The 10,000-nt window shown below is 36.1% G+C and overlaps 1 protein-coding gene across 4 annotated transcripts in view; it reads right to left on the bottom strand.

Moving 5' to 3' along the window:
• LOC125646548 (ATP synthase lipid-binding protein, mitochondrial) overlaps positions 1–10,000 on the bottom strand; it is a 38,006-nt gene that overhangs the window by 2,928 nt on the left and 25,078 nt on the right. For all 4 annotated transcript variants that reach the window (XM_048872903.2, XM_048872901.2, XM_048872902.2 and 1 more), the window contains exon 4: positions 8,039–8,135. In XM_048872903.2, coding sequence (XP_048728860.1) covers positions 8,039–8,135 — 97 coding nt within the window. The remainder of the gene's footprint in view (positions 1–8,038; positions 8,136–10,000) is intronic.

Genomic DNA, 10,000 nt, shown 5'->3' with positions numbered 1-10,000 from the left:
CAAAAAGTTAACGTACATTGCTGACAAAGCGGCACGTCTTTTTACCACAAGGAACCACAAGGATACCACAGGGTACCTCAAGGGACACCAGTGTCACCTTAAGATACCCCATGGAACCCTAATGACACCCAAGGCACCCCTTACAACCTTATTGACACCCCAAGTAACTCCATTAACACCACATGGTACCACAAGGAACCCTATTAACACCCCAAATGACATCCTAATGTGATCTAATGACACACCAAAGTATCCTATTGATACTGCAGTGTATGTAAAGTATCTCCATGCAGTGTATGTGAGAGTCACCGGACCATATTGTTCATTTAACAGTGAAATGGGGGATCCTGTAGGTGAAAAACTTCTGGATTCAGGACCACATGTATTATAAATTAAGTTCAAAAGATTAGTGGAGGTTTCAAATGATCTAAGCATCCACAGATTCCTTTAATTTAACCAATTTAGAAGTGTTGCATGATTAATTCATTCCTAACACCACATTGCTATGATCATAATTTTAACCCGAATTTCCTCCATTTCCCATATCTTGTCAATACATATAGAAGCCAATACATAGATCCAAATTATAGCATATTAGATTAGAATTATTTCTATCATTCAATGGACTATAAAAAATTAACTATTATGAGTTATTTCCTACATTCAGACTTACATTTTAACCGAAGAAAAAAACTTTAAATTAAACTGTTTGCTTAAGGGCTAGTGCCCCTCCCCCCATATACCCTTTTTAAATTGTAAAGGTACTTATTGCCCAGATTCAGTGAAGGTGTGCCAATGACCATTTAAAAATGTCATTTCATACCTAATAATAGATATTTTCTATTTGTCAACTTTTGATGAAAGATATTAATTTTTAATCCCTAACATAATAATTTGGTCCGATATTTGGATACAATATAGCAAATGTAGCACTGTAACCTAATTTGCAAAACAAATGATGACAGCATTCTGAAATCATTATGTTAAATAAATTAATAGCAAATCTATCATGAATAATTTGAACTTTTTGTAACAGTACTAGTGGGATAGTAAGAGGTACAATAGTTTATTTAAATAGCACTTATCTGGAAACTGCTTTTTAAATTGATAAAGTTTTTTTCATATTTTACATCTGGGATATGAATTAATGTAATAAATAATTGGCTAAGATTATATTTATCGAACAAAGATGTGACTTTCTATGCAAACTATCAGTTTGTAACACAATTTTTCTGAGAGTTCCTTGATACTTTTATGTTAGACAAACTTAACCTTCAATTTCAGGAAAAGATGAAAATGTAATGTATCTACGATATCAATTAAATACAGTTTACTCTCATTTTTTTTCTTCTTCTTTTGTTTATTGTAATTGATGAAATATTAACCTTTCTCTTTTAAAAAAAATAATAACCAAAATGGTAGTATGAACTGGTATGTATAACATCATCTGCAATTTTTTAAGTAATTTTTTAACAAATTTAAAGGAATCTTCAGGCATACTGTACCTTTTGAAATAATAGTTAAATATTTATCTTAATTGTTTCTACTCTTTCCAAGATATTATTTGACTTTTTCATCACAAAGATTTAAATGCATAATATGAATGCTTCCATATCATTTATCTCCAGTTGATTACTAAGGGATGTCCTTTGGGATACACAATTAACATATATTTAATTTTTTTCACAGTTGAAAATATTTATTACAGTTCTAATCTGTTTTCAAAGATGTATGAGCTTATACAAGTTTAGGATACTTTTATATATTCTCATTTGAATTACTTTATTTCAGGTAAATTTACTCTTACATAACACAAGAGGCCCAACTGTCACCTAAGTATAAATCAATCCTGTAAAGAAGCCACGGAAGGGCCAATCTAATAATTATATAATAAAACAAAATAAAGTGATTGATGAAGATATATTGCTAAAAAAAAAACAAGAGGAAGATGATCAGGGAGCAACAAAGTACTTAATGCAGTTATAATCAGCAACAACCCAGTATAATTCTTTAATCTAATTTATCTATCATTAACATTATCACATTGATTGATCATCATAATGAATGACAAAGAGGTAAAACTCTTAAGGCAGAGTAAAATTTCAACAACTATGAACCTAGTTTGTTTGCTAAATTTCAAGAAGTAGGGAGGTTTCAAAGAATTGGTGCATTTTCACCAAATACAATCAATAAAGCCCTGGCTTATTTCAGACCCAGGCACCATGAATTTTTAATTTTAAGATGAAACACCTTTGCTTATTATACTTGACTGTGCATTTAGTTCGTTTGTCAAAAACCGACTAGAGAGAAGAAGATTCTAAAAGATTGAATTAATGCATTTTAAATATAGAATTAATAGAGCCCCACCCTTCTTTGGAACTCCTGACCCAGGGGCCACGAACTTCACAATTTAGAAAGAGGCTCCTTTGCTCATCATAATATAACACTAAGTTTGTCGGCTAAATACCAAGGAGCAGAGAATACTTTTAAAGAATTAATTTTTCAATATATTAATGGAGCCCCACCCTAACTTCAGAACCCCTGACCCAAGGGGTTTGGACCATGAATATCACAATTTTGGAAGAAGCACCCTTGCTCATCATAATCATGCACTTTGTTCACCTGCTAAATTTAATGAAGGAGAGCAGGTTTTTAAAGAATTTATGCACTTTCACTATATGGTCAATAGAGTCCAACTTCAGAAACCCTGATCCTTAGGCCATAAATTTCATAACTTCGATGGAAAGCTCTATGCTCTTTACAATCAAGCCAACATCTTTACTGTTTGATTTCCAGGAGTATGGGAAAAGATTTTCAAAGTTTACTTCAATTTCTTTTGAAGTCCCACCCCTCAGGCCCCAGGAGACAGAGATCCTGAAATTCACAATTTTTGTGTCACTTCACCAATAGATGATAATATGGGTAATTCAAAACCAAAATTGTTTGAAACTGATTAAGCAGTTCTGGAGAAAAAGTTGAGAAAGTTAAAAAAAATTATGACACAAACTTAAGACACAACGCTGGACAAAACAGATAGAAATAGGTCACCTGAGTGACTCAGATGACCTAAAAATGCATATAAGCCATATCTAGATTCATTAAGATTGAATGGGATGTCAATGATGTATCCTTGTGGTTCCTTGTGGTATCCTTGTGGTACCTTGTGGTAAAAAGACGCACCCCTGACAAAGAGTAAATACTTTTTTTCTTTAGTCTTTTTCTCCAAACCCCTGCACATGCAAAAGGTTTTGTAAAGAATGTAAAATAATGGAGGAATCCATATAAACAGATATGCAGCATAGTATAGTTTCCAGATACACATTAAGCCATATTGTTGACACTTTTAGTTGGACCGCCATTATATGTGGGGTTAGGCTAATGACAGGAAGTGGCCAACACTATAGGATTTTACTAAAATCCGAAAAATATAAACCTGGAGAGACATTCTGAAAACTTGATTATTAATATACGAGGGCGAGTCAATAAGTAACCCGCCCATTTCATTTCCGATCGACTGAAACGGTCACGATTTTCATGACTTGTTTCAATACACGTTTTATACCTGGGTACAAAATTGCACACTTATCAAGTCATTCTGTAATAAGATATTGAATGTCAAACATAGCTAGTGATGCAAAGGCATGCTTTTCATCTGAAGTTGAGTACCATGCTATAATTCGGTACTTGTACTTAAAAAGGTAAAACAGAAGGAAATACACAGTGAGTTAGCTGATGTTGATGGGTCTTCTGCACCATCTTATGCTCAGGTTAAATTCTGGGTTGGGGAATTCAAATGCGGTAGAATGTCTTTAGAAGATGAAGCCAGGTCTGGACGCCCACTGTATGCCACCGACAAAGAAATGTGAAAGAAAGTTCGGGATCTGGTATACTGTACATTCCTTATTTTACGCGAGTACTTATTATCGCAAAATGACTCGTGAACGTCAAATAGCGAGAAAATAAATTCGCGAGTGCTCTGTTGATCAAGAGTTTTTGCATGTATTTTAGCAATATAAAAATAGAAGTGAAAACTATTTTTTCGCAATAGATGTTTCTTGTGAAATTACACGATAATAAATTCCTAGCGTATATTTAGGAATTTACAGTACTCTGATATGCGAATTCAGGGGTAAGAAATAGCGCAGGCATTAAGCATTTCACATGGTACTAGCGTTTCAACAATCTTACATGATTGTTTAGGTATGCGCAAGCTGACAGCCCGTTGGGTCTCCAATTGGATCCCTTAGCGATGAACAAATGGCAACCAGGGCATCAGTATGCAGCGCCTTGTTGAAGCGTTTTAGGTCAAAAGATTTTCTTTTGCATCTGGTGACTGTACATGAGACTTGGGTTCATTATTCATTATGAGCCAGAGAATAAAGCTCAAGAGTCGTCAGTGGGTAGGGCCTGGGTCCCCGAGGTCAAAAAAGTTCAAGACGCAACCATCTGCTGGCAAGATGATGGCCACAGTATTTTGGGACGCAAAGGCGTTATTATGTTTAGACTTTTTACCAAAGAGAAGTACAATAATGAGTTTACAATGCAAACTTGCTAGACCAGCTGAGAACCGTCATCTGTGAAAAACACTGAGGTAAACTCTCTGTGTTTTGCTGCAACAGGACAATGCGAGAGTCCACACTTGCAAAGTTGCAATGTAGAGTGAAATGGGTATGAATTAATATCACATCTGGAGTATTCGCCTGACCTAGCTCCTAGTGACTTCTTCCTATTCCCAAATTTGAAAAAGGATATCCGTGGACATCATTACCGGTCTGACGAAGAAGTCGTAACAGCAGTTGAGGAGTGGGTCAATGGAAAGTTAGGCTGGTTAAGTATCGACTCCCCCTCGTAATATTTACAAGATTATGGATACAAATGCTGGTAGATTTTTAAAAAAAAAAATGAAATTAGAAAATAAGTAGTTCTTAAAACAAGATGTGTTTGTGAAACACAAATTCCCCAATAAGGCCAAGATAAATAAATAGTGTGTTTCCTATTCCAGCCTGGAAAAAAATAGGGTAGGTAGGTAGGGTAAATGTTTATTTTATTTGAACATTTCATTGTTTAAAATTCAACTTTGACATTTTATATCAGGATTAAAGCATATTATGTACATGTAAAAGCTACCTGGATATTTTTTTCTTAATACTGAAATGTTCGTCTTTTCAACATTAAAACCTGAAAGGCATCAATAGCTTTTTTGGTCGCCGATTCAGCTGCCACTAACAACCCTGCATCTAATGTAGGGTCAGCGTCTGGTTCACAAATAAACTCTAAATATTTCATTTCAAATCTGGCTAAATCACCAACAGAAATACTGCCCTGAACTTCATACAGCTCCATGTTTTTGGAATGCAATTTATTTGGCAAACATAATCTTGTAGTTTCGCAGTGTTTTGGCCAATCAGATGGCCCTTCGTGATGCTTCTCATCAATACTAAACAATGATTCATTGTTTTTACCATAGTCATAAAGTTTTTTCCCTCTTGATGTTTGCATTTTCCTATCGTAATTGCCAGCAATATGCTTGGCAAGACAAGCACTGTTCAAAAGTTACTAGCAAGATTAAAGCTTTCAAAAAGTAGGTCAAACTCCAAGGTGTAGGACACAGGGTAAAAAATGTTGGTACCCACGGAACGGTCTTGTCACAAGGAATACTCATGTGAAATATCAAAGCTCTAGCACTAGGAGTTGCGCTGACAAGAACAGGACAGACGGGTTCAAAATGGGAATAACTGCCATAAAAATTATTGAATCAGAATTACCTGGGAATATGAACATCTACCCAGTGTGCCCTTATTAACTACAAAGTTTCTCGAAATCCTGTTGAGCGGTCTCAGGGTTCGAAATTATTATTACCTCATGTCCGTAAGTCCGAGACTAGTAAAACAAGAGGACCATGGGCCACATCGCTCACCTGAGTCACCTTAGCCCATATCTGAAGACTTTCCATATATATTTGCATGTAAAACCTTAGTTCCTATTATGGCCCAAACTACCCTTTGCAAACTTGAATCTACACGATGTCAGAAAGCTTTCATGTAAATGTCAATTTCTTTGGCCCAATGGTTCTTGAGAAGATTTTTAAAGCTTTTTCCTATATTTGTATGTAAAACTTTGATCAAACTTGAATCTGCACTATGTCAGAAAGTTTTCATGTAAAAATCAGCTTTTCTGACTCAGTGGTTCTTGAGAAGATTTTTAAAGATTTTTCCTACATATTTGTATGTAAAACTTTGATCCCCTATTGTGGCCCCATCCAACCCCCGGGGACCATGATTTGAACAAACTTGAATCTGCATTATGTCAGGAAGCTTTCATGTAAATCTCAGCTTTTCTGGCTTAGTGGTTCTTGAGAAGAAGATTTTTAAAGTTTTTCCCTATATATTTGTGTGTAAAACTTTGACCCCCCTTGGGGCCCCATCTTATCCCCGGGGGCCATGATTTGAACAAACTTGAATCTGCGCTATGTCAGAAAGTTTTCATGTAAAAATCAGTTTTTCTGGCTCAGTGGTTCTTGAGAAGAAGATTTTTAAAGATTTTTCCTATATATTTGTATGTAAAACTTTGATCCCCTATTGTGGCCCCATCCAACACCAGGGGCCATGATTTGAACAAACTTGAATCTGCAATATGTCAGGAAGCTTTCAGGTAAATTTCAGCTTTTCTGGCCCAGTGGTTCTTGAGAAGAAGATTTTTAAATGACCCCACCCTATTTTTGCAATTTTGTGATTATTTCCCCTTTGAAAGGGACATGGCCCTTCATTTGAACAAACTTGAAAGCCCTTCACCCAAGGATGCTTTTGGCCATGTTTGGTTGAAATTATCCCAGTAGTTCTGGAGAAGTCGTCGAAAATGTGAAAAGTTTAACAGACAGACGACGGACAAAAAGCGATCTGAAAAGCTCACTTGAGCTTTCAGCTCAGGTGAGCTAAAAACATGTCTGACTAGTAAATTCTCTGTAGCACCAGTCCGTACGGACTAGTGAAAATCCGGAAATCAATCTTGGAATTGGTTAAGATTTTTGCAAATTTGTCTGGGTCTCTTAAATGTTTGAAGTTATGGTCGATTACCTGCATGATAAGGTGTTTGTGTGACAATGACATGCTGATCTTCCAAACACATGGAGTGCGTTTGAGACTGCCGTTCTTTACACAAGTACAATTTCTTGCTGATTCCGAACGCCAAGTACGTATCACAAGAACACTATAGCTCATGACTTGGTCAATCCAGTGAATTCTATTGACTTTATTGATAAAATTTTGAGCTCCTGTGACTCTAATAAATAAGCATGAGAACAACGGAAACGTTTATAAAAGGGGTTACATGATTAACTTGGAGGTTAATGTATGCTTCTGAAGATCTTGAATGCAAAATAAAGTATGGTGGTCTGAAGTGTTTGCAAATGTGATATGTTTGGTTGGATTAAATACTATTGAATAAATGAAGATCATTTCATGATATACTGGACGGACTAGTGAAATGCTTTGCTGACTAGTGAACATCAATAGTGACTACTAGTGCTTGAAAAAGTTTATTTCAAACCCTGGGTCTCAGAAAGCAGTTGCACCGACGAAGAATAGGAACGATGGACGGGTCAAAAACATTATACCCTTCACAACTTTGTTGCATGGGGTATAATTATGGTTAGACCTAATCTATGATAATGATTTTCTCTGTATGAAATAAGTGTGCATTACGATCCTGACCATCTCAACATTTTCGCAAATAACAGTGCACTGTGATCCTGAACAACTAAATCATATGGTCAAATTTAGGGGGAAAAAGCAAGGATTTTACAATTGGGAATGGAGCTGCTACACAGAGGAGTAGAAAATCCCTGTCATCCTATTCTGATGGTTTCTTAGAAGATAATATGACTCTATTTTATAAGAGAACGACCTTTTAACTTGACAAACTTTAATTTCCGTTACCTATGCTTTGTGGTAGTTTGATTGAGAAGATCACATTTTAATCACAAGAATAGTCTTTCCCAAAGGAAATCCATGCCTTCATGTGCAGCCATTATGAATCTTACCAGATCCAGCTGCTCCTACTGCTGCAGCCCCTGCACCTATGTATTTTGCAGCCTGATCGATGTCTTCTCGAGTTGCAGTTGTTCTGAACCATCTTGCCTGAAATTGGAAACATTTTGATGAGAAGTAATCATTAGAAAACTAATTGTGTCGGCTTGACACAAATGCCCCTGCCTGCAGTCAAGAAGTTAAAAATGTCTGTTGTTCACACATTTAATAACTGACCATTTTGGCCCCACCCCGATACCAAAACCCCTACCCCTGGGATCATCAAATTTATAATTTTGGTAAAGGACAACCTGTTCTTTCTAAATATCTATTTACTTTCAATTTATATCACTAGCACTAAGGAAAATGTTATTTAAGTGTTTTACACAAAAACACCATACATCAAGTTTGGCCCTGCCCTGGGGTCAGAACCCCTACCCCAGGGATCATGAAATTTACAATTTTGGTAGAGGCCTTCCTGCTCTACATCACTATGCATTTAGTTTTTCTTTCACATGTGTGGTTCTTGAGAAGAAGATTTCTGCAAATTGGTCAATTTTGGCCCCGTCCCTAGGAGTTCTGAAATTTACAATTATGTCCCCCTTGTCCCAATGATGCTTCATACCAAATTTGAAAAGAATTGGAAAGGCAGGGCTTGAAGCTAACTTTTTATGGCACAAGTCCAGTCGGACTAATAGAGTATAATTTTAACCAGTCCGCAGAAAAATTTACCAGTCCAACAGAGTTTTCCAGAAATAATTTTAACATATTTTGTTAATGTTATTAAAGTGAAATTTAACTCAATATGCCTCAGACATTATTGTAACACTTATGGGGAATCTATATATATGAATCAGATTTGTCTGATATCTACAGAGGCATGCCATTAAGTAAATTTTCCAAAACGATGCTTTAGAAAATTAACCAGTCTCTTCGGACTGACCAAAACAAATGTCAATCAGTCCGCCAGAATATTAACCAGTCACAGACTGACGGGCATATGTTAATTTCGAGCTCTGAAAGGTAATTATCAAGAAGTTAAAAATGTTGAATTGTTAATGCACGATGACGGACGACAACCAATTGCAATAGGTCACCTGAGTTTAAATGATTTCCCATATATATTTGTACAGTGGAATCCCGTCATTACGTTTTCCATTTTGTCACGATAAAATAACGTAATACCGGGGGCAACGTAATAAACGTTCCCAGTTAAATCCGTTAAAAATATCATTTGGAAATTGTATATCGTCCGTTGGTACTCTGTGAAGGGGTCAGTGCTCCAAGTCACATCTGCTATCAGGTCGCGAAATGGCGACCTAGAAATATTTCTGGTTGCCATTTTCAACATTTCTACTCGCCATGGTAAAAGATTTTGTAAATAAGACCTACAAGTTTTTTTTTTTTAATTTGAATATCTTTCAAGTTAAAAAAATCTTCACCCATGAATGCGTTTTGTTTTATTTTTAAACTGAATAGAAATGTGCTGTGAAACATGCTGATGCTAACAAGTCAAGTATTTACTCTGGCAATCTGGTATTGCATTGGGCCACCCTGTATATTTTACAATACGCTTCTGGGGAAGAAAACCCAGCGTTCCACACAGGGATTTGCTTTAAACATGTTAAAGTCCTCATTAAGTAGGCCTTCACTGCTTATGCGAATAAGAGCTTCTACTTCTGTTGGATCTTTTGCTGAACAATCAGTACCAGCATCAATAAGAACACTACATCCTGAGTTTGTAATTGTCTGTGAAAATTATCAGTTGCCCCGCTCGACTTACTGCTGATAATAGTCACGGACAAAGACATGTCTCTTACTGTTATCGTGAATAGTCACACTTCCACATTTGAAAGATGTACACCAGGTCGTGGTGAAATCGGACAATGGGTGTCCATAAATGGTGGAAGTTGCTGACTGATTGGCCTCACAAATTCTGCAAAACATTTTGCAATTTCTGAATATCAACCACGAAA

Source organism: Ostrea edulis, chromosome 6 (genome assembly GCF_947568905.1).
Source record: "Ostrea edulis chromosome 6, xbOstEdul1.1, whole genome shotgun sequence".
In the NCBI taxonomy this organism is placed as follows: domain Eukaryota; kingdom Metazoa; phylum Mollusca; class Bivalvia; order Ostreida; family Ostreidae; genus Ostrea; species Ostrea edulis.
Note: the sequence above shows the minus strand (reverse complement) of the source record. Positions and strands in the feature narration are given on the sequence as shown.